Source organism: Entelurus aequoreus, linkage group LG09 (genome assembly GCF_033978785.1).
Source record: "Entelurus aequoreus isolate RoL-2023_Sb linkage group LG09, RoL_Eaeq_v1.1, whole genome shotgun sequence".
NCBI classification, from domain to species: domain Eukaryota; kingdom Metazoa; phylum Chordata; class Actinopteri; order Syngnathiformes; family Syngnathidae; genus Entelurus; species Entelurus aequoreus.
In genome coordinates this window covers 56,677,361-56,702,019 of record NC_084739.1, presented here as the reverse complement: position 1 = coordinate 56,702,019, position 24,659 = coordinate 56,677,361, and the positions used below count along the sequence as shown (strand labels likewise).

Here is a 24,659-nt window from a genome sequence, read left to right as displayed (position 1 = left end):
AGAGATAAAGAAGTAAAATACAGCACTATGTCATCAGTTTCTGATTTATTAAATTGTATAACAGTGCAAAATATTGCTCATTTGTTGTGGTCTTTCTTGAACTATTTGGAAAAAAAGATATAAAAATAACTAAAAACTTGTTAAAAAATAAACAAGTGATTCAATTATAAATAAAGATTTCTACACATAGAAGTAATCATCAACTTAAAGTGCCCTCTTTGGGGATTGTAATAGAGATCCATCTGGATTCATGAACTTAATTAGAAACATTTCTGAACAAAAAAATAAATCTTTAACATCAATATTTATGGAACATGTCCACAAAAAATCTAGCTGTCAACACTGAATATTGCATTGTTCCATTTCTTTTTACAGTTCTTTTTGACAGACATTTTTAAAAGATCTCACGTACCCCTTGGCATACCTTCAAGTACCCCCAGGGGTATGCGTACCCCCATTTGAGAACCACTGATTTAGAGGCAAATTGATTACCTGCATTGCTAGCGACTAAGAAGGAGACAACTGATCATACATTGTGGGATTTGGAAAATGCTTGATGCACAGAAGGTAAAGTTATCACACATACAAAATTGGCATCCCAAAAAAATTGTCATACAAATGTTTAGGATGGATGGACTTTGTTAAAAGCAACACACTATTCCTGTTATTTGGCTTCAAATAATTTCACCCAATTACAATGAATTAAATTCCCCTTACCGTAATTACAATTTACTTAACATCCTGCGGGGTGGAGTCAATTACATTTTTTCAAATGAATTGCATTGCAATTCAGAATTTGAAAGTTTGCACAAGCCTGGTCAAAATGGTACTTAAAGCAATTCTTGTACAGTTTGTAAATTGTTATTATGGTGACAGTTATTATATTTATGAACAAGTGTTGTATGGAACTATGAGAACATTAGGGCTGCAACTAACGATTAATTTGATAATCGATTAATCTGTCGATTATTACTTCGATTAATCGATTAATAATCGGATAAAATAGACAAACTACATTTCTATCCTATCCAGTATTTTATTGAAAAAAACCCAGCATACTGGCACCATACTTATTTTGATTATTGTTTCTCAGCTGTTTGTAAATGTTGCAGTTTATAAATAAAGGTTTAGTAAAAAAAACAAAAACAAAAAAACCTATGCGCATAGCATAGATCCAACGAATCGATGACTAAATTAATCGGCAACTATTTTAATAATCGATTTAATCGATTAGTTGTTGCAGCCCTAGAGAACATGTAAGTATGTTTTTTCGATATATTGTATAATTATGATTTTTTTGAAATATTTTTTTATTGAACTTGAACTTGTTTGCATTCAATCCGTTAAAAATAGTAAATAGAAAGAATAAAGCTGACTTTTGAAAATATGCATGAGCGTTCTCTCAGGTCAACACATATGTGCTAATGCATGCTTTTATTTCCTGTCGTTTAGACTAGTGTAATGTGCTGCTCTCTGGTCTTCCCAAAAAGACTATCAGAAGTTTACAATTGTTTCAAAACTCAGCTGCATGTATCATGACAATTTTTAAATGCCTTGCGCCTTCTTATCTGTCTGACCTGCTTTTACAGTATCAACCCCTCACGGACCCTGAGGTCCTCCGGCACTGGCCTTTTAGCTTTACCAAATACCAGAACAAAGACCCACGGTGAGACTGCATTAAGCCACTATGGTCCCCACCTATGGAACAGATTGCCAGAGAGCCTCAGGACTGCAGAGAGCATTGAAATAAAAAGAAGGCTAAAGACATCCATCCATCCATCCATTTTCTACCGCTTATCCCTTTTGGGGTTGCGGGGGGCGCTGGAGCCTATCTCAGCTACAATCGGGCGGAAGGCGGGGTACACCCTGGACAAGTCGCCACTTCACCGCAGGGCCAACACAGATAGACAGACAACATTCACACTCACATTCACACACTAGAGCCAATTTAGTGTTGCCAATCAACCTATCCCCAGGTGCATGTCTTTGGAGGTGGGAGGAAGCCGGAGTACCCGGAGGGAACCCACGCAGTCACGGGGAGAACATGCAAACTCCACACAGAAAGATCCCGAGCCCGGGATTGAACCCAGGACTACTCAGGACCTTCGTATTGTGAGGCAGACGCACTAACCCCTCTTCCACCGTGCTGCCCACAGGCTAAAGACACACCTTTTTAATTAGGCATTTTACCGATCATCTTAAACTTTTATGGTTTTCATTATTTTATTGTGTGGTTTTCTATCTTTATTTTTAATACTGCTACTAATATTCTGTCAATGTTATGTTTTTATTAACTTAATAATGTAATATTTATATTCTTTATATTATATTTTTAGATATATTTTATCATGTGTTTTATGAATTTTTTTACCTGCCATTAATTTGAGTTGTTTTCTAGTGTGGGACGCCTCAGTGCCATGCCTTGTTTTGTTTTTGCTTTGTTATTGTCAATAGTGCTGTGTGTGTGTAAATGCGTGTTTTTTCTCTTCTCTTTTTTTTGTACAGCACTTTGTTTGCAGCTTGTCTATCATAAGTGTTATAAAAATAAAGTTTGATATGATATAATTTAGGGCTGCAACAACTAATCGATTAAAATCGATTATAAAAATAGTTGGCGATTAATTTAGTCATCGATTCGTTGGATCTATGCTATGCGCATGCGCAGAGGCTACTTTTTTCTTTCTTTTTTTTCTCTTTTTTTTATAAACCATTATTTATAAACTGTAACATTTACAAACCGCTGAGAATCAACAATCAAAATAAGTATGGTGCCAGTATGCTGTTTTTTTTTCAATAAAATACTGGAAAGGATAGAAATGTAGTTTGTCTCTTTTATCCGATTATTAATCGAAGTAATAATCGACAGATTAATCGATTATCAAATTAGTTGTTAGTTGCAGCCCTAATATAATTAGTCAACGCAGCGTTAACGGCATCACATATGCAAAATTTTAAGTCAATGTCAAAATATTGTTTTATAGCGGCTGGCTCCTTGCTGGAGTACTTGATGAATGGGGACTTCGAGGCGGTTCTTAGGAGCACTTCAGAGCTGGTTCTGCTCGTTGGAGATTGCACCTGTAGTGAGGGAGAGGACATTGAGGCCTACCTGGAGCGACAGATCCTGTTGTACCTGGATGGTGGCGAAGATGGGGATCTGAACAACAGGTAAACAGCAATATCATCGTTTGACAACAGACGACCAGATTATTGGTAAAAACGTATTTCTGTCAATCGAGGGATTGATTAACAGACAAGTGTAGTTCCAAATTGCTTGTCATTGTCATTGTCATAGTAATTGATTAATTTATTTTGAACATGCTTAACTAAACTTACATTAAGGAACATCATATGATTACACTTGGCAAAATTTGGCATGACTGAAAAGGAGTAAGAAGAAGCAGTGCTTGGTTAACCCTACACTTCTCCATGCTTCAGCAGGTATTGAATATTTCTCGATTTTATCGTAAACATTCTTGTAATACAACTCATCGTTATATAGTTTTCTAAAAAAAGACAAAGTTCAGACTGGGCAAATGGGGAAGGCTGAACAAGAGCCCAAGCGGTCAGCTCATTGAAACACTGGAGGTAGTCTGTTGGTTACACGGTAGGACATGTTTTTAATAGTTTCTCTTAGGGATGTTCCAGTCTGGGTTTTATGCTGCTGATTCCGATACTGATCTTTGTCCGATACCGATCACATGTATTAACTGTAACTTTTCATTTTACATAATTAGTTCCTCCATCCATCCATCCATCCATTTTCTACCGCTTGTCCTTTTCGGGATTGCGGGGTGTGCTGGAGCCTATCCCAGCTGTACCCGGGCGGTAGGCGGGGTACACCTTGGACAAGTCGCCACTTTGTCGCAGGGCCAACACAGATAGACAACATTTACACTCACATTCACACACTAGGGCCGATTTAGTGTTGCCAATCACTCTATCCCCAGGCGCATGTCTTTGGAGGTGGGAGGAAGCCGGAGTACCCGGAGGGAACCAAAGCAGTCACTGGGAGAACATGCAAACTCCACACAGAAAGACCCCAAGGCCGGGAATGTAACCCATGACCTTCTTGTGAGGCACATGTACTAACACCTGTGCCACCGTGCTGCCTAAACTAGTTCCTCATTCTCCTTAATTGCTTACAATTGTTTAAGCAAAACGAAATCAACAACACACAACAACAAAACAAATAAAAAAACTACGATACATTACTTATTGAAATCATTTTGCCTTCAAAGTCCTCCTGTGTCCAGGAAATTATTCTCTGAATTTGTAAACATTAACATAAGAAACCCAATTTTTTTTGAGAAAATAAAAATATCGATATAATCATTTTACTTTCAATTATATACCCTTATTACCCTTCGTGTCGACACCAGGATGGATCTGCCCTTTTACGTGTTGTGTAATGACTGCGACATCCGGTGGTTGGAGGGCAAGGATGAAAAAACAAACTGTGACTTAAATCTATGCTCGCGACCTAAAGCATTACATACAATAACCCTTAGAGGCAGCGTGCATCTCAAAATAGGTAACACTCTTGGTACCACTGTTTGCTCAAATGGAGAAAAAAATTGTCAACAAAAAAAACTGTGGTCTTATCATTGATCTTCTAGTGTCTTAGACAAACTCACAAGTTAATGTTTAAGCAATGGATGGTTCCTGTTATGTCGACAACCGCTTGTGTTGCTGTGAGTCAGTCAATCTGACGGGTGTCATTTTAAATGTAATCCACTGCATAATGACTTGATGAGGTGGGTGTGGGTGTGGAAGTAGTTGAGCGTAACTCCAAGCAGTTCCCAAGCGTGTTTGATCGCTCCATTTAAGTGTCTCTATTCTTTTTGTCATGAATTATTCATTCTTAATAAGGACATCTTAACATTTCTCTTCCACCCACTGGCCGGAAACCTCCTGAATATAATGAATGTGGCACATAGTGCTCCTCCTTCCCTTCATCATGATTGCTTCAGTTTTTTTTTATTGCCCGGAAGCAAATAGAAAGGCAGCCAAGCGTGTTGGTTGTCCCCAAAATAAAAAAAAAACCTAATTGCCCATCAAGCTAAGACGGCTAAAAATGGCTGTGGTCCCCATTTAAAAGGTACTTATACTCATTTTGGACTCCAATAGAGCAGCTACACACAATTACCCGCACAGAAAGCTTTTTAGATCTTTGTAGATCTGCATTACTTCCTTGTAGGGCTGCAACTAACGATTAATTTGATAATCGATTAATCTGTCGATTATTACTTCGATTAATCAATTAATAATCGGATAAAAGAGACAAACTACATTTCTATCCTTTCCGGTATTTCATTGAAAAAAAACCCAGCATACTGGCACCATACTTATTTTGATTATTGTTTCTCAGCTGTTTGTACATGTTGCAGTTTATAAATAAAGGTTTATAAAAAAATATTTAAAAAAATTAAAATAAAAATTGCCTCTGCGCATGCGCATAGCATAGATCCAACGAATCGATGACTAAATTAATCGCCAACTATTTTTATAATCGATTTTAATCGATTTAATCGATTAGTTGTTGCAGCCCTACTTCCTTGCATTTTCTGCATCCTGCGAAAAATGGTCTGAAATCAACTACACCCCTGGCCTGCTTCCTGCTGAGCCCACTCTTCTGTGATTGGTCACAGTCTTGATGACTTCCGAAGGGCTGCCTAGCGGTGCCGAGCTCCACCTCATTTTTCCACTTAAGGCAAACAAAATGACTAAACAAAATGAACTTGCTCTCACATAGCAAACATTTTCTTGGGACCATTGCTCAATGTGGGATTGAGCATTTTTAGATTTGACGATTACACTTCTGGATCCGGTTGCTCGTTTCAATTTTAGTTCTAAAAGATTCTCTATTCAGATTCTTATTAAAGGTGGTCAGCAATTTACTATGAATTTTTCACGGGGCTATTTTTAAAGCAGTATATAAATATTGGGGCTGTGAATATTTTTAGATTTGACGATTACACTTCTGGATGCGGTTGCTCGTTTCAATTTTAGTTCGAAAAGATTCTCTATTCAGATTCTTATTAAAGGTGGTCAGCAATTAACTATGAATTTCTCACGGGGCTATTTTTAAAGCAGTATATAAATATTGGGGCTGTGAATATTTGGGCACCACACGATTCGATTCGACTTGATTCTTGGCGGTAACAATTAGATTTAGATTTCTAACATTATTAACTGTATCCATTTGACATCCATTGCACCGGTCACCCAGGGGGGATCTCCACATCTGCGGTCCCTTCTAGGGTTTCTCGTTGTTCCCATTGGGTTGAGATTTTTCCTGCTCTGATGTGGGGATTGTTGTGCATCCCTCTGAGACATTTGTGATTTAAGGCTATATAAGCAAACTTTGATTGATTGATTGATTGATTCTTGGGTTCAAAACGGTTTGTCGATTCAAAATCTATACTTTTTTAATAACATTGGATGCCAGTTGTATGATTAACTAACTTCCAAAACAATAAACTAGATAAAGATACAACAAACCTCCCCTTAAAATACCACCATAACAGAAAACTGTTCTTACCTAAATGCTTCCAAACATTAATAAAGTAAATAACAATAAGTCAACTTACAAAGTAATTCAACACTTCCTCTTTCATAAAACCTCCTGTCCCCGCAACATCATACAATTACAAGATTACAAAATCTCTCCGATATACGTCGCACCGCCGAACATGCATAATAAAGAAGGAAAAAAACAAATATCGCCTCGAGTATAAGTCCATTTTGGGAAATTTATTGATAAATACCAACACCAAGAATAGACATTTGAAAGCAATTTAAAATTAAAGCTGCAAGCACGTTGTCGGGTCACATTTTGCAGGTGCTAGTCCTAGGTGTCCCAATACTTTGTGGTCCTGTGGTAGTCCCTATAGACCTACATAGAGTTCTACGATTTCGTACACTGATTTTTGTGTAGTGTACCTACCTTCTCTACGTTCTGTGCTCACGCTGGTGCTTTCTGCTTTTAAGCAGCCATCTTAAAACAACAGCAGCGGAGCAACTTTACTGCTGCGGGTCTTTGAAGGCACGTAAAATCAAAACCGTAGCACGTATCAAAACGCCGTACAGAAATTTTAATCAGAAGGGTTCAATCTCTCTCCTGTAGCAGTTTGAAGCCGAAACGACAAACGCGCTCAGAGGAGATAACGTTTGATGTTTGGTGACCGGTTGTAACAAAAATTTTGTTTTGAAGGTGGAAAAGCAAACTTCCTATTGATTTTTGCTGAAGGATGTCAAGCTATGAAATGTAGGTCTAGGCAAGACCTACATAGAGGCATTTGTTTCATGTCTCTAAGACGTTCCTACCGGAAGTTACAAGCAGTTTTGTCTTAGTTTTCCTCTGAGGAGCAGTTTTTTCTCTGTTTATTTCAAAAATTATGTAGAGCACAATTTTGAGTTTTGGGGTTCGGTTTTTTTTTTAGATCGCAATTTCCACCAGTCCCAATGTGTGTGAGAATACAGGTTTTTGTTTCATGTCTCTACGACCTTCCTAGTGGGAGTTACAGGCAGTTTATTTTTGTTTTTTCCTAGGGGGCGCTAGAGCGCAATTTTGATTTTTGGGGTTTGGTTTTTTGACTTTTTGTATGTGTGTAAAACATTTGGTGAGTTTTGAACCATGTTAAGGGGGGCAAAGTAGTGCGCAAAGCTGCGGAAGAAGAATAATTATAATTAAAGCTGCAAGCAGCGTTGGTCGGGTCCGCATTTTGGCAGGTGCTAGTCCTAGGTGTCCCAATACTTTTGTCCAGTGGTAGTCCTGAGTGAGACCTACATAGAGGTTTTTGTTTCGTGTCTCTACGATATTCGTACTGGGAGTTAGAGGAAGTTGTGTCTGTGTCTTTTTCCTAGGTGTTGCGGCACAGTGGTTGTTTTCTTGGAAGGCGCGTAAAATCACAGCAGCGGAGCAACTTTAGTGCTGCGGGTCTTTGAAGGTTCGTAAAATCAAAACGGTAGCACGTATCAAAACGCTTTCTTCAACTTTTAATCAGAAGGGTTCAATCTCTCTCCTGTAGCAGTTTGAAGCCGAAACGACAAACGCGCTCGGAGGAGATAATGTTTGATGTTTGGTGACCGGTTGTAACAAAAATTTGGTTTTGAAGGAGGAATAGCAAACTTCCTGTTGATTTTTGCTGAAGGATGTCAATCTATGAAATGTAGGTCTAGGCAAGACCTACATAGAGGTATGTGTTTCATGTCTCTAAGACGTTCCTACCGGAAGTTACAAGCAGTTTTGTCTGAGTTTTCCTCTGAGGAGCAGTTTTTTCTCTGTTCTTTTCAAAAATTATGTAGAGCACAATTTTGAGTTTTGGGGTTCGGTTTTTTTTTAGATCGCAATTTCCACCAGTCCCGATGTGTGTGAGAATTTTGGTGACTTTTGAAGTATTTTAAGGGGGTCAAATTAGAGGTCAAAGACGTAAAAATTAGTGTTTTTAGTCATTTTTAGTCTTGAACGGGGAATTGCCAACTTCCTGTGAATTTTTGCCCGAAGATATAAATTAATGAAAAGTAGGTCTAAGTAAGACCTACATAGAGCTTTTTGTTTCATGTTTCTACGACATTCGTACAGGGAGTTAGAGGCAGTTTTCTTCCTAGGGGGCGCTAGAGAGCAATTGTGATTTTTGGGGTTTGGTTTTTTTACCAAAGAGTTTTGTTCGCGTTTTTTTATGTGTGCGAAAAATTTGGTGAGTTTTGAAGCATGTTAAGGGGGGCAAAGTAGTCCGCAAAGCTGCGGAATAATAATAAAACCTTACAATAACAATAGGTTCATTTGTAACCTGTACAAAGGACTCCCTGTGGGAGTCCTTTATACAGGGTACAGGGCAGACCCTAATAATAATAATAATAATAATAAAACCTTACAAATACAATAGGTTCCTTTGTAACCAGTACAAAGGACTCCCTGTGGGAGTCCTTTGTACAGGGTACAGGGCGGACCCTAATAAATAAAGAATAGTGAACAACAGGCTGAATAAGTGTACGTTATATGACGCATAAATAACCAACTGAGAACGTGCCTGTTATGTTAACGTAAAATATTATGGTAAGAGTCATTCAAATAACTATAACATATAGAATATGCTAAACGTTTAACAAACAATCTGTCACTCCTGAGCGCTAAATCCGATGAAATCTTCTTCCTCTGTGTCGCTCCTGGTATGCGCCGCTCCCTTCCTTTCTGCTGCTCGATCGCCGTTTTCTGCTGCATATTTCACTACGTCCAGCTTGTAATCTGCAGTATATGATTTCCTTTTCGGTGCCATTTTTGTTCAGCCCTTCTCAGTTTTTATAAGTTACCGCCAATGTTGTAGCAATGTGCTGTGTAGCAGTAGCAGTTAGCATCCCATGACCCACAATGCACTTCTGCCATGACCCACATTGCACTTCTGCCATGACCCGCCCCCGCCAAATTCTTATTGGTTGACGTGTGTGTGACGATTGCTGACATTTGCTTCGTCTCTTACGCGAATGAGATAAATAATATTATTTGATATTTTACGGTAATGTGTTAATAATTTCACACATAAGTCGCTCCGGAGTATATGTCACATCAAACTATGAAACAAAACTAATTTATAATCCGAAAAATACAGTATCTACATCAACAATATGATTTGCCTAAGTGGCTGGACAGGATAGAAGAGACCCCTCCCGGTAGGGCATTCCAGGGTACTGGAGCTCGAATAGAAAACGCTCTATAGCCCGCAGACTTTTTTTGGGCTCTGGGAATCACGAATAAGCCGGAGTTCTTAGAATGTAGATTTCTGGCTGGGACATATGGTACAATACAATCAGTAAGATAGGACGGGGGACATATGGTACAATACAATCAGTAAGATAGGACGGAGCTAGACCATTTAGTATTTTATACGTAGTAGTAAAACCTTAAAGTCACATCTTAAGTGCGCAGGAAGCCAGTGCAGGTGAGCCAGATAGGTGTAATATGATCAAACTTTCTTGTTGTCAAAAGTCTAGCAGCCGCATTTTGTACCAACTGTAATCTTTTAATGCTAGACATAGGGAGACCCAAAAATAATACTTTACAGTAATCGAGACGAGACGTAACAAACACATGAATAATGATGTCAACTTTGGTGTTGGACAAAATGGGACAGATTTTAGCAATATTACGGAGGTGAAAGAAGGCTGTTTTAGTAACACTCTTAATGTGTGGCTCAAATGAGAGAGTTGGGTCAAAGATAATACTGAGATTCTATACTGAGTCGCTTTGTGTAATTGTTTGGTTGTCAAATGTTAAGGATTTATTAAATAGGTGTCGGTGTCTAGCAGGACCGATTAAACAGCATTTTCGTTTTCTTAGCGTTAAGTTGACTACAGTTTGGCGTGTTGGTCGGCTTTAAGGGCATGTAGAGTTGGGTGTCATCAGCATAACAGTGAAAGTTAACACCGTATTTGCGTATGATGTCACCTAGCGGCAGCATGTAGATGCTGAAGAGTGCAGGGCCAAAAACCGAACCCTGTTGAACTCCGCACGTTACCTTAACATACTCCAAGGTCACATTGTTATGGCAAACGCACTGCATCCTGCCCGTGAAAGAGGAGTTAAACCAAGAAAAGGCTAAGTCTGACCTACCATTATGTGTTTTGATACGTTCTAATAAAATGTTATGATCGACGGTATTGAAAGCAGTGCTAAGATCAAGAAGCAGCAACATTGATGACCCATCAGCATCCATAGTTAGCAATATATCATAAGTCATTTTTGCAAGGGCTGTATTCGTAGAGTGATTTGCCCTGAAACCGGACTGAAAGGGTTCACAGAGCTTGTTAGACGCTAAGTGTTCATTTAGCTGTTGTGCAACAATTTTTTCAACACTCGCCGGTAGTTTACCATGAGGTCAGGATCGAGGTTAGGTCTTTTGAGCAGATAATGAATACCGTATATTTCGGAGTATAAGTCGCTCCGGAGTATAAGTCGCACCGGCCGAAAATGCATAATAAAAAAGGAAAAAAACATATAAGTCGCACTGGAGTATAAGTCGCATTTTTTGGGGAAATTTATTTGATAAAACCCAACACCAAGAATCGACATTTGAAAGACAATTTAAAATACATAAAGAATAGTGAACAACAGGCTGAATAAGTGTACGTTATATGACACATAAATAACCAACTGAGAACGTGCCTGGTATGTTAACGTAACATATTATGGTAAGAGTCATTCAAATAACTATAACATATAGAACATGCTATACGTTTACCAAACAATCTGTCACTCCTAATCGCTAAATCCGATGAAATCTTATACGTCTAGTCTCTTACGTGAATGAGCTAAATAATATTATTTGATATTTTACGGTATTGTGTTAAAAATTTCACACACAAGTCGCTCCTGAGTATAAGTCGCACCCCCGGCCAAACCACGAAAAAAACTGTGATTTGTAGTCCGAAAAATACGGTAACCGCTTTTATGAATGCTAGGGGAACAGGGCCAGGGGAAAGTGATAAGTTAATATTTAGATAATAATATTACAAACAGCTCCTTGATAAGTTTCCCAGAAAGTGGGTCAAGTTTGTTTTGTCCCATTTACACGTCGCAGGAGTTCCTCTAATGTTATTTCATCAAAAAGAGAGAGATTATTTTGGGGGGCAATATCTGTCGTACATACATTCATATCTGTGTTAATAGAACCCAGTTGTAGCTAGGACACGTTGTCTTTAATCTACTTTCTAATGAGTTAAATGTTCTTATTAAAGAAATTCATAAAGTCATCAGCTGAGTGTGTGGAGCTACTAGGAGGAGTCCCTTGTAGGGTTAGCGATGCTACGGCACTGAACAAATATTTAGGATCGTTTTTATTGAGGTGGATGAGATTAGAGTAGTAATTAGCTTTGGCTAAGGTAACCGTGCGTTTATAAGTTATTAAACTATCAATCCATACTTGATGGAAAACCTCAAGTTTAGTCGCACGCTTTTTGCGTTCCAGCTTTCTTCATGATAGTTTAAGAGCTATAGTTTCTTCTGTAAACCAGGGTGTATGCCTTTTAGTGGCCTTTTGTAGCTTTAGCGGTGCTATACTATCAATGGCGTCACGCAGGGCATCGTTAAAGTTGTGAGTGAGGTTATCGATAGAGTCCACATAATTTGGGAATGGCACCATTACCGAAGGCAGTAGGCCAGCAAGAGTCATAGTTGTGACAGCATTAATGTTGCGGCTGCTAAAGCAGTGGTTATTAGTAGGTTGTTGACAATGAGTCAGAACTTTGAATTTTATAAGGTAATGATCGGACATTTCTTTAGTGTACGGGAGTATCATAACTTTGGAGGTGGTGACAACCCCGGACAAGCACTAGATCTATTGTATTACCTTTGCGATGCATGGATTCATTTATTATTTGTGTAAGACCACAGCTATCAATAGGGATGATGTTTGATAAGGAATTATCGAGTTTGAGCCTATTATCGAATCCTCTTATCGAACCGATTCCTTATCGATTCTCTTATCGAGTCCAGATAGGTTGTTTGTATATGGAAAAAAACACACAATATTTGGTTTAACAAAAGCTCACTTTTATTATATAATTAAAAAAAAAAAATCTAATAAATAAATAAATATTGACTGTTACCGACCTAAAAAAAAAAATGAAAATAAAAATATTGACTGTTGTTACCCAAAGAATATTAAGTGGGATTTTTCAGAGAAACAAATATATACAGTAACACAAAAACAACCTGTCTCTGTGATCACTATAGGTGTATAAATAATAATATAGTGTTAAATAAAATCAGTCCCTTGGGCACAAAACTGAAAATAATACAGCTCTCCAAAAAGTGCACTTCTGCTGCTATTTGACATAACTGTTTGTTATGATGCTTTGACATTTTTGCACTTTATTTCTTTATTGAAAGAAAATTCTATGAAGAGAAAAGTTGTTTGCAAATGTGGTTACAATGCTAAAAAATGAAAAGTTAAAGCTAAAAAAAGAAATACACTTTATTGAGTTAACATTATTTCTTTATGGGGGAAAGATGTTATGAGCTAGAGAATATAACAACTACACTACCCAGCATGCAACGGGAGTTACGAGCATGTGCGGTCACCCCGAAAAGTGTTGCATGTTGCCACGCTGTGAAAGTAAACGTCAAGAACTCAGCCAACACGCCTCGTCTGCATTATTTATAATTAGACAGACAACACATATACAGTGTGATTTTGTTTTGTTTACAAGGAAAGAAAAACAAAAGTTAAAAAAGGGAGATATGTTGTATATATATGTATGTGCTGCGGTTGCATTAAGAACGTTGCGACAGCTGCCGTAAAGGAGGTGCGTTGCTAGCCTGGTTGCTATAATTCCGGTTGGTCGTAAAAGTGTTCGTCATGTGTTTTTACCCTGCTAAAATCTCTCAGTAAAGTTATTCGTTGGATTATACCTTTTGTTTCGTACTTTATTACACCTTGGAGCGCTTTTTCCCGTCCATTGTTTTCCTGCTTTCCCTATCTGCGCCTAATGACTGCGCTACATGACGTCATTTCTTGTGATGTCCCACGGAGCATTTCTGGTCGGGACGGGATTCCACTCTTTTTCTTTACTATAGTGGTCTCAATAACGGGTACCGGTTCTCAAAAAGGGATTCGAGTCCGAGGACTCGGTTCTTTTCTTATCAAACAACCGGGAAAACCGGTTTCGAGTATCATCCCTAGCTATCAATTATAGTCTTGAACGTCACGCACGGAGGGTCTGATGGGATAGTCATATAGATATTAAAATCCTCTATTATAATTATATTATCTGCGTGCGTCACTAGATTAGCGACAAACTCTGAAAATTCACTTATAAAGTCAGAACGCGGCCCAGGGGGGTGGTAGATAACAGCCAGGTAGAGAGGCAGCGGTGAGACAGACCTCATAGTAAGCAGCTCTAAAGATTTATATTTATTACTTAGGTTAGGGATAAGGTTAAGGTTTTCATTGTATATTAGTGCGACTCCTCTACCCCTTTTAAGGGGACGGGCAATATGTGCATTCGTATAGTTAGGAGGAGATGCCTCGTTAAGCGGGAACAATTCTTCTGGTTTGATCGAGGTTTCGCTGACCCCAATTACGTTAAGATTGTTTTCTCTAATGACATTATTAACTAATAACATTTTGGGAGACAATGATCTGATGTTTAAAAAGCCCATATTATAGGTAGTGGGCTGTTTTGAGGAATTTTTGTTAATGGTATCCGTAGCACTGATGTTAATAATGTTACGTTTATTTTCTGTAGTGCGCCTTAAATAATTTCGATCACATCTAGGAATTGATATGATGGGGATCTTGACATTATTTGCTTGGTGCTGCGATAGATTGAACGCGTCATAATTTTCCACCTCAGTAGAATGCATGTTCACTTCTGCTACAGTCACTACAGGAAAAACCTAATGTGAGTTGTGTATTTTTCTTCGAGAAATGCTATGTCTGCAGGATTTTTCCAGCCTGACGCTGGTTAACTCTAGCTTAACTGACTCCTCACCCAGACTAACAGACACTGTAATTGCCTGTGTCCAAGCTTGCCCTAGTGTAGTTAGTCAAGTACGACTCAGCCAGTAATATATGTTCTTAGATAGAGTGATGGCACCTTCCCTGTTAGGGTTAAAGGCCGTCCGCCCTCAGCGAGCCCCGTTTGACCCAAAAAGAGGGCCGTTATCAATAAACATTAGTCCCTGATCTCTACAAGAACTAGCCAGCCATTTGTTAAGTGAGAGTAATCTGCTATACCTCTCATCATTGCCTTTCGCAGGCAGACAAGAGACAAGTAATCGATGCCTGGGCATCTTTCTAGCAAGATTACAAGTCCTAGCTATGTTCCTCTTTGTAATATCTGACTGTCTCATCCTAGTGTCATTGGAGCCAACGTGTACAACTATGTTCCCGTAGCTAGTGGTACGATTAGCCTGTCATACGTGTTTACTAGGCCTGTTGCGAGTTAGCTCCCTAAGGTTAGCTTCAATGTCAGGTGCTCTGGCCCCGGCAATACACTTAATTATGGCTGGTTTGTTAAACTGTATGTTTAACTGGGGTGTGGGACTAGCTAAAGAGCTAAATCTATTATCAATCAATCAATCAATCAATGTTTATTTATATAGCCCTAAATCACAAGTGTCTCAAAGGGCTGTACAAGCCACAACGACATCCTCGGTACAGAGCCCACATACGGGCAAGGAAAACTCACCCCAGTGGGACGTCAATGTGAATGACTATGAGAAACCTTGGAGAGGACCGCATATGTGGGTAACCCCATTATGCGTCTCAATCGGTTGACTGTTGCTTGTAGGCCGCTTAGGGCTTTTACAAACGGGGCTAGTCAACACGCTACAGCTAACTTAAGCAGATGTGTCAGCAGCGTCTAAAGTTACGAAATTACTCTGCTCTAGTTGGCGGACACGGTCCTCTAGTAGGGCCAACCTATCCATGAGAACGGTGCACAAAGAGCAGGGAACCATAGTCACGTTGTTTCTTTCACCGAGTTGAGTTCTTGTTGTCTTCAGAGAAGTGTCCGCAATGTGTGGAAGCAGATTTCCTTCAAACCGTTGCCGCCTTTGCCGCACTAGGCTAAGCTTCGTTAGCCTAGCAGCTAGCTAGCTGAGAGAGGGGCCACCCGTTCTCTGTCTCACCAGACTGAGAGTGGGTGGTTTGTTAGTTTGATAAGACTACTAAATATGTTTGGAAAGAAATAAAAAAATCTGTAAAACAATTAGAAGGACACAGATAGAAAGATAATAATTAGCTTTTTCCGCGACAACAGCGAGCAGTCACTCACGGCAAACAGGAAACAATTGTTTAAGCAAAATAAACTCAATAGTACACAGTAACTAAACAAAAGCAAAAACAATTATCGATTGCTCTTTTAAATAATTTATTTTTTACCCCCAAAGTCTTCTTGTGTCCTGGGACTCTATCCCTTAATTCATAAACAAAAAAGACAAAAGAATTTGATAAAATACAAATGTTTACCCTATCACTCTACCCTTGGTATAGACACTCACAGATTTATTGATCGATCCATCTTGCTCTTACAGTATATGTATGCCTGGCAGTGGCCGCTTAATAGCAACAGAGCCGCCCGACAGTTGTTATATTATCCATTATCCAAGCCACTTTATCTAAAAATAGTTTTAAGATGTGATTTAAAAGTCATTAAGGAGAGAGACATCCAAATCACCCGAGGAAGATCATTCCAAATGTTTGGAGAAACAGCAGAGAAAGAGCAATTCTCTCTGGACTGTAATCGAGTTTTATGGATGATAAGGAGAGATTGATCAGCTGACCTCAGAAAGCTTGTGGGTGTATTAATTTATACAATGTCAGAAATGTATTGAGATACTTATAAATTAAGAGATTTAAAAACAAGCCATACATTTTTTTAAATTAATTCCAAAATGACCTAGGAGCCAGCGAAGAAACACTAGAATAGGGGGAATGTGGTCACAATTTTTTTTGCCAGTTGGAAGTTAAGCAGCAACATTTTCAAACGTGCCTGATTCACACCAACATAAAGTGAGTTACAATAGTCTAAACCTGATTAAATAAAAGCATTCATTACCCGTCAAAGTGCTTAGATAAAACTGAATTAGTTTTGGATAAAAGCTAATCTGATGTTCCCATTTAAAATCAGTGTCAAACTTTAAACTAATATTTGTGATAAGGCATCAGGGGCATAAGAGTTTACATTTGGGCCAAATTAAATAATTTCTGTCTACATTTTATTTAAATTAGGGAAGCTCACAGCAAACCGGGCTTTTATGTCCTCAAGACAATTTAAAAGTGTTTTTGATTATGTGACACCTTTACTTTTCAAATGGACATACATTTGTGTGTCATCAACTGAAAGATGATATGCTATATATTGTATTTAGAAAAAAAAAGTGTTCCGTGGGTTAGATGTATAACGAGAACAGAATAGGTCCAAGAATTGAGCCCTGAGGGACACCACAGGACAACGCAGCACAAGCTGAGGCAGATCAATTTTGACTGGAAAGGATCGGTTTGTCAGATAGGACCTGAACCGGTTTAAGGTGTGCCTCTTAATCAATCAATCAATCAATGTTTATTTATATAGCCCTAAATCACAAGTGTCTCAAAGGGCTGCACAAGCCACAAAGACATCCTCTGTACAGAGCCCACATACGGGCAAGGAAAAACTCACCCCAGTGGGACGTCTGTGAATGACTATGAGAAACCTTGGAGAGGACCGCATATGTGGGTAACCCTCCCCCTCTAGGGGAGACCGAAAGCAATGGATGTCGAGTGGGTCTGACATAATAAGCCACACATTGTTCCTAGCGACTGACCCATGGTGTCAAATGCAGCAGTTAAATCTAGAATAATTAAAATGGAAGAATCGCCACCGTCAGTAGACAGTAAAAGATAGTAAAGTGGAACTGCACTTTTTTGGGGAATTTTGCCTATTGTTCACAATCATTATGAAAAACATGACGATGGATGTTTTTTTTTGTTTTGTTTTTTGCATTCTGAATACTAAATATAAGCAATCAAAAGTTTGCTTACAATGTAGCGTATGGGAGTCGCGCAATTCCGCCTATAAAGCCCTTAAAAAAACATCCAAACACCTCCATTAAGGTTTTATTTACATGATGTAAGTATATATGTAATGTAGTAACGGGCACATTTATAATAACATTTAATATTTACGTATTTTGATCATTTTAAGCATACACGGCGCATTAATTTTAAAAACACATAACGTTTGCTTTTTTTTCCGTCCCTGATTATTACTCACTGCAGACTTCATGAGAGCCAACAAACATTAAAAAACATCACTTGCTGTGCAACGTCTGCTGTCATTAGGATGCCAACTGCCATATACTCCCATTTAGATGAAGAATGTCTCATGATCCTCACGAAGAAACGGGGTCGGGGGGCGGGGGTACACACTTCTTTTTGTGTCGTCCTCGCCAGTTTTGGGTCCTACATGGCTGTCAAAATGTACCAACTTGACGGAATACCAACTCAGACATCTCATGTCCAGGTGAGAGGCAGGATTTATGATCTACAATAAACATACAGGAAGTGAGGAAGCAGCAGACCACTCGTTGACTTAAACATAGGGAGACACGGAAGTGATCACAGCGCCGCAATAAATAGTTTGTCTGCGTTAGCGCTTATAATAACAATATCTCTATTACTTGGTTAATATTCAAATCGCGAAATGTCAATGGAGTATTGTTGCCGGTTTTTGAATGGTTATTTATTGGATTTATAGGCGAAATTGAGGAGCTCCCATTGGCTCTGCTGTAAGCGGACTTTTATTTACAAGTTAGAATGTATAGAAAAAAAATCTGTCTGTCGTCATGTCTTTCTTAATGTTTGTGAACGATAGGCACAATTCCAAAAAAAGTTACGTTCCCTTTTATAAGTGCAGATTCAATGCGATGAAAGGCTTCAAAACCAGACTGAAAACATCAAGAATACCATGCAAATCAAGATAAGACTAATTGTAGAAGCACGGCTTCCTGTAACATTTTTATGAATGAAAAGAAGCTTCAAATTAGTCTTTGTTCTCATGCATTGTCCTTTCTTCCTTATTATATTAAAGAAAACATGATGAACGCAATCAATCTCTTCTTGTTCCTGGTTCTAGGGAACTGGTGGTGATGGTCCTGGCTGTTTCTTGCCTACACATGTTTGTTCAAAGTAACTGGACCGGTCCTTCGCTCTTCATCGAGCTCTCTGACATTCTGCCCTCAGCCCTCTCCCAGGTACAACAACAACCTATTCTTCTTCTTTTGTCTGCTACCTTTAGCGCTTTGCTAGTTTACCAAAGCCTTTGTTATAATATTTTTTTTTTCTATACTCCATTCATGCTGCATTATATGACATTGATTGCACAATGAGAAATGTCATATTGTCTGTTCTACGGCTGGACATGACATCTATTAAGAATTGATCAGTTTTGTGCAGATTGTGGCTTAATTGCAGGTTTATGCAACTGAGGCACTATTGATTGCACTGATGCAGCTGATGATTTAGTCTCCCCTAATTTGTAGTCTAAAGTGGAAACAAGCCTTCACAATGGCAAAACTCCTCATTGCGACATTAGCTTGATCACTGTATAGCAAAAGCAGTGTTTCCCCCAGAAAATGTGTTAGTTAAGGTGGTGACTCTCCAGGGGGAGGGGACCGGGGAAGGGGGTGGGTGTAAGGTTCGGTGTAACTCGGCGTGTCGCCATCACGTCTCCACCTCGTCACTGCCACCACAGCCTGGGGAGCAATAAACTACAGACTGTGGTGACGTACGCCGGCTTTGTCGCATGAAGAAGCCTACAACTTTTGGTTGTGTTTTCCGCTCCATTTGCTGAATGGCGATATACGATATATATCTTGATATTTTTTCCGTAAAGTAAAAACAAAACAGTCCTAGTTACCTGAGATACTAAAATAATGACTTACAAAGTCAAATTAATGACTTACTGTAAGTAAGCGTTTGCAATAAGCGTTTGAAAAAAAGAGTTAAAAGTGGGGCCACATGCTGACAATGTTCAACTCATCATGCTTAATTTATTACAGCATTTGGGAAGCCTGTAGTTGATTTTTATTATGTAAATGTTATATTTTTATCAACATGTGATAGCAGGGACCCTGCCATTCAAAACTAGGCTACTATATTACTAATGATTAATGCAGTGGTTAACCTTGTTGGAGGTACCGAACCCCACCAGTTTCATATGCGCATTCACCGAACCCTTCTTTAGTGAAAAATTAAATGTTTTGTTTTTTTCAAATTCTAGACAAAGTCATGTTTTTTTACTGGTGCACAAAATGAACCGTGCATGAACATCACCTTGTTCAAAGAACAAAACCAACACAGTGCATGAACTCACAACAAATGACACACCTGCAAATCAGTGTGACTTCTGCTGTTGCCGTATCCATAATACGCCGATAGGGAGAAGTTTTTATTTACACGATGAGTCGGGTGTGTCTTGACCTCCGCGGCGGAGGCTTCGCCGAACCCTTGAGGCCGACTCACCGAACCCCTAGGGTTCGATCGAACCCAGGTCAAGAACCACTGGATTAATGTAACTATAGCGGAAAAATAGTACAATAGCAATAGGTGAGACTATTCATCCCTGAACACCATGGAATTCATGTAGGCTTTATGATTCTGATTCTGATGCAGTTACATTATTATATCAACTATCAGAGACAGCTTCAGGAAACTCTTCATTTAACATAGTGTCCTTTTTTGCTGCTTCAACACAGCTCAATCAACAAAGAAAAGGGTAAAGTGAAATAACTTAGTTGTTAACTGTAGGTCAATACTGCTTGTCTTTCTCTCAGACAGACAGGGCTTTGCTGTCCGTAACACGCACGCACGCACACACCGCACGGTGAGCTAACGTTACGCTAAAAGCTAATTAGCCTTCACCTCAAGGACTGCGTTCGAGCTTTTAGAACGTCAACGGGCTCATAGTGATGTTACTAGTAGTTGACTTGGAAGTGTTTATTATAATTTGGGGAGAGTCCGCTGCCTTATGCTTACCTTTCTGCTCACTCCACCGAAGGAGCACTGACTCCATGCGCTCTGAATACACACTGCTGATTGGCTGTTACATGTGCTCTGAATACGCACTGCTGATTGGCTGTTACATCAATCTGAATACGCACTGCTGATTGGCTGTTACATGCGCTCTGAATACGCACTGCTGATTGGCTGTTACCGCTCTGCGTGTAACCAATCAAATGGTTCTGTGGGTGGGACAATGTTGGGTGCTGCAGAAAATATATCTGATTTTTTTTAAAGAAAAAAACAGCCTGAACGTAAGGTTTGTGTAATTGGTGTCAGCAATTTCAATTTGTTACCATTATTTTATAATTGTTTGCTTTTTTTATTAAAGGAACGTGTATTTAGAATGTGACACAGGCTATTAAAGAATTAGCGCCGGGGCCACAGTGGAAACTTTACAGTAAAGTTTCCACAGTCAGTGATGGTTTGGGGTGCCATGTCTTCTGCTGGGTTGGTGTACTATGTTTTCTAAGGTCCAAGGTCACTGCATATCTCACACATTTTACATGCAAGCACATATAATCGTGTACATGTTTTTTGCTGAAATCGTAACAATATCTGATATCATTACCGGACCAGGACACTCCTAGACTCAACAAAGTTGCTAAATTGCCAACACGGAACCCCCTGCTCAGTCTTCATATTGTCTGACAAAAATAGTGCTTTACTATGTGTGCATGAGCATGGCCAAACAGGTAGTGCCAATTGTTTTTGTGGAGGGCTGCCACAAATAAATTAATTATTGGGAAACACTGAATACATAGATTATTTAAAATAAGTTCAGTTTAAATGTGTTTTCTTTGACAGCCTCAGTCCATGGTTGAATCAATCCACTCTTGCCTGCTCCTGGATGGAGAATCTGTGTACAGCCTGGTGGCCAACCCCTTTCTCCTCCTGTTGGCGAGGGTTATTCTGACCAAATGTTCTTCAAAGATGAGCAGTCTTCAGGTACAGCAGTCATTGGCCTTATACATACCACTGTGTGACTAGTATGGCTATTTTTTTTTTGCATTTTTCTTGAATGAAGTTAAAGAAGACGTTGCATTGCCATCTTATAGTTTGAGATAAAGGATATAATGCTTGTAATGCTGTCTTTTTTGTCTTTTGTAAGGGAAAGAAACATTTCTATGTATTTTTGGTTAAAAAAAAAAAAAGTACACTGCATCTGGAAAGTATTCACAGCGTTTTACTTTTTCCACATTTTATGTTACAGCCTTATTCCAAAATGGAATGTATTCATTATTGTCCTCAAAATTCGACACACAATACCCTATCATGACAATGTTAACACGTTTGTATTTTTTTAGAAATGTTTGTAAATTTATAAAATACTTATGTACATGTGCGTTCTTGATTTTTTGGTATTTACAGCCTTTGCCATTAAGCTAAACATTAATCTCAGGGGCATCCTGTTTCAACTGATCATCCTTGAGATGTCCCTACAGCTTAATTGGAGTCCACCTGTGGTAAACTCAGTTGGTTGGACATGATTTGGAATGGCACACACCTGTCTATATATAAGGTCCAACACTTGACAGTGTTTTGCAGAATACAAATAAAGCATGAAGCTGAAGGAATTGCCTGTAGACCTCTGAGACAGGATTGTCTCGAGGCACAAATCTGGGGAAGGGTACACGAAAATATCTGCTGCCTTGAAAGTCCCAAAGAGCATAGTGGCCTCCATCATTTGTAGATTGAAGAAGTTTGGAACCACCAGGACTCTTCCTTGAGCTGGCTGGCCGTCTAAACTGAGCGATTGGGGTAGAAGGACCCTAGTCTGGGAGGTGAACAAGAACCTGATGGTCACTCTGCCAGAGCTACAGCATTCCTCTGTGGGGAGAGGAGAACTTTACAGAAGGACAGCCATCTCAGCAGCAATCCACCAATCAAACCTGTATGGTAGAGTGGTCAAACTGAAGCCATTCCTTTGTAAAAGTTTGCGAAAATGCACCTGAAAGACAGACAATCAGACAAACAAAATTCTCTGGTCTTATGAGACAAAGATTGAACTCTTTGGCGTCAATGCCAGGCGTCATGTTTGGAGTAAACCAGGCGCCGCTCTTCACCAGGCCAATACCATCCCTACAATGAAGCATGGTGCTGGCAGCATCAAGTTGTGGGGATGTTTTTAGCGGCAGGAACTGGGAGACTAGTCAGGATAGAGGGAAAGATGAATGCAGCAATGTACAGAGCCATCCTAGATGAAAACCTGCTCCAAAGCGCTCTTGTAAAACAAAAAATCAGTCTAAGCCTGGGTCCTTGCAGAGGGGTCCAGACTGAGGCCAAGGGAAAAAAAACTCACACAAAGGACATTAAAGACATTTAAAGAGCAGAGCTGATGCAACCAGCTGCAACTCCAGCAGTGCCATTTCTACACACAGCAACAAAAGTAAAACAACAACAACAAAATAATAATAATCAACCAATAATATACATTGCGCACATACAATTGCACCATGCATAGACAAGCAACCAAACAAAAACATAATTTCAACACCTACACAGGTGGCCTCTGCGGCCTTCCACGCCATCGTCTGCTGGGGTGGGGGGAGCATGGCCAGAGACAGGAGCAGACCCAAAAAATCAACCGAGAGACCCTCGGCCGCCCACCAACTCTCGGACAGTGTCCAGTCCGCATGGATGAATGAGGATGCGTCCAAGGAGACCGAGGCGTCCAATACACGCTCATTCAGCCAAGACACCGTGAAGCCCGTCCGTCCCAGCACGAGGTCCGCAGCCCTGTCTCTTCATCCGCATCTCCTCTCCTCCAGTCTTTCCAAACTGACTCTGGTGTGTTAGAGACCCAGCAGCTGGTCCCCACGGCCAAAAGGCTCCCGGGAGGCAGATCCTGAAGCCCACAAAAAAGCACCGCAGAAGTCACGAAAGTGCCACCCCTTGTCACACAGTCCCAAAGGGTCCCGAACCAAAAGGCAAAAAAAACAAAAAAACAAGCGGGAAACACCAGGAACACAAAAGGATGACACAGGAGCACAGAGCTCCTGCCACCACCAGCCGCTATAGCGACGCCATCTTGGGAAAAGAAAAAAAAATTGGAGCCTCAAAGATAACTAGACGTATAGAAGAAAAAACACAGCAATTTCAATATGAGCCTTACTTGCTTGCTCCGCTGCTCGAGCCCTAAAAATAGTGTTGGACTTTGTGTGACTTCTTCTGGACGCTACAATACATTGTATTACTTTAATTTGTTTTCACGTAAAAACCTTTATATTCGGCTATGATTTTGCTGTGGAGGTACGTCATCATCAGTTACATTAAGGGGAAACCCTGGATCCATCTGAAGCTGGTTTGTAATGTACATTTTCATTCACAATCTAAAAAAAAAAATAGCTGAGAGATTGTCCGTATCTTAAAAAAAACAAACAACAACGAGCCAGAGCACTCCTAAGCAGAGGTACTGCTTCAATTGTGTTTGCTGTTGTGATGATGTTAACAATATAAAATCTGTCGACATAAACGGACCAATTTTTTTTAATTAGTTGTTCCTGATAAACAGGACTAACTCAAAAGTGATTGCTACAGTTGTCTGCCTGAATCATGTCTATCAAGAGATCACATTTGTGTACCTTCCTTTGCCATGACAAAATGGTTACCTTCAATACAGAATGTTCTTCATTATATTTGTGTTTTTTTTGTAGTTGCTCCCCTGGTGGACTCTGCGCTACATCAACCTGCACCAGCAAATCCTGGAGGCGTGTTCTCAGCAGCTTCTCAACTTGGCACTCACAAGCATGGAAGAAGGTCTTTGACAAACACCCACCCTTTCCTTTGCACCCACATAGACGGGCATATGAACACATAACACATGAATACCTGACTGTCTAAAAGGCGGTGCTATCGTGCCTTTTGGCTGACGCATGTCATGATGTGAAGACAAAGAGGAACTGTAAAAATCTAAATGACAATTTTCTTTACAATTGACTTTATTTGGGCACTATTAGCCTGCCTGCTATTTTCACTCATTTATGTTGAATGGAATGCACTGTATGTGATTTCTCATATCTTTATTTTCTTTGCTGGGCAAACTGACTGCCTTATTGATAATTAAGTCGGACCCTAAGGCAGCTAAGACGGAGATCTGAAAAACAAAAATTTGAT

At 39.5% G+C, this 24,659-nt stretch overlaps 1 protein-coding gene across 1 annotated transcript in view; it reads left to right on the top strand.

Moving 5' to 3' along the window:
- The window catches only part of ttc27 (tetratricopeptide repeat domain 27), a 135,533-nt gene that overhangs the window by 17,720 nt on the left and 93,154 nt on the right, over positions 1-24,659 (top strand). Inside the window, 4 exon segments of the mRNA XM_062058984.1 lie at positions 2,982-3,165; positions 18,619-18,736; positions 21,351-21,491; positions 24,200-24,302. Of these exon segments, the coding sequence (XP_061914968.1) occupies positions 2,982-3,165; positions 18,619-18,736; positions 21,351-21,491; positions 24,200-24,302 (546 nt within the window).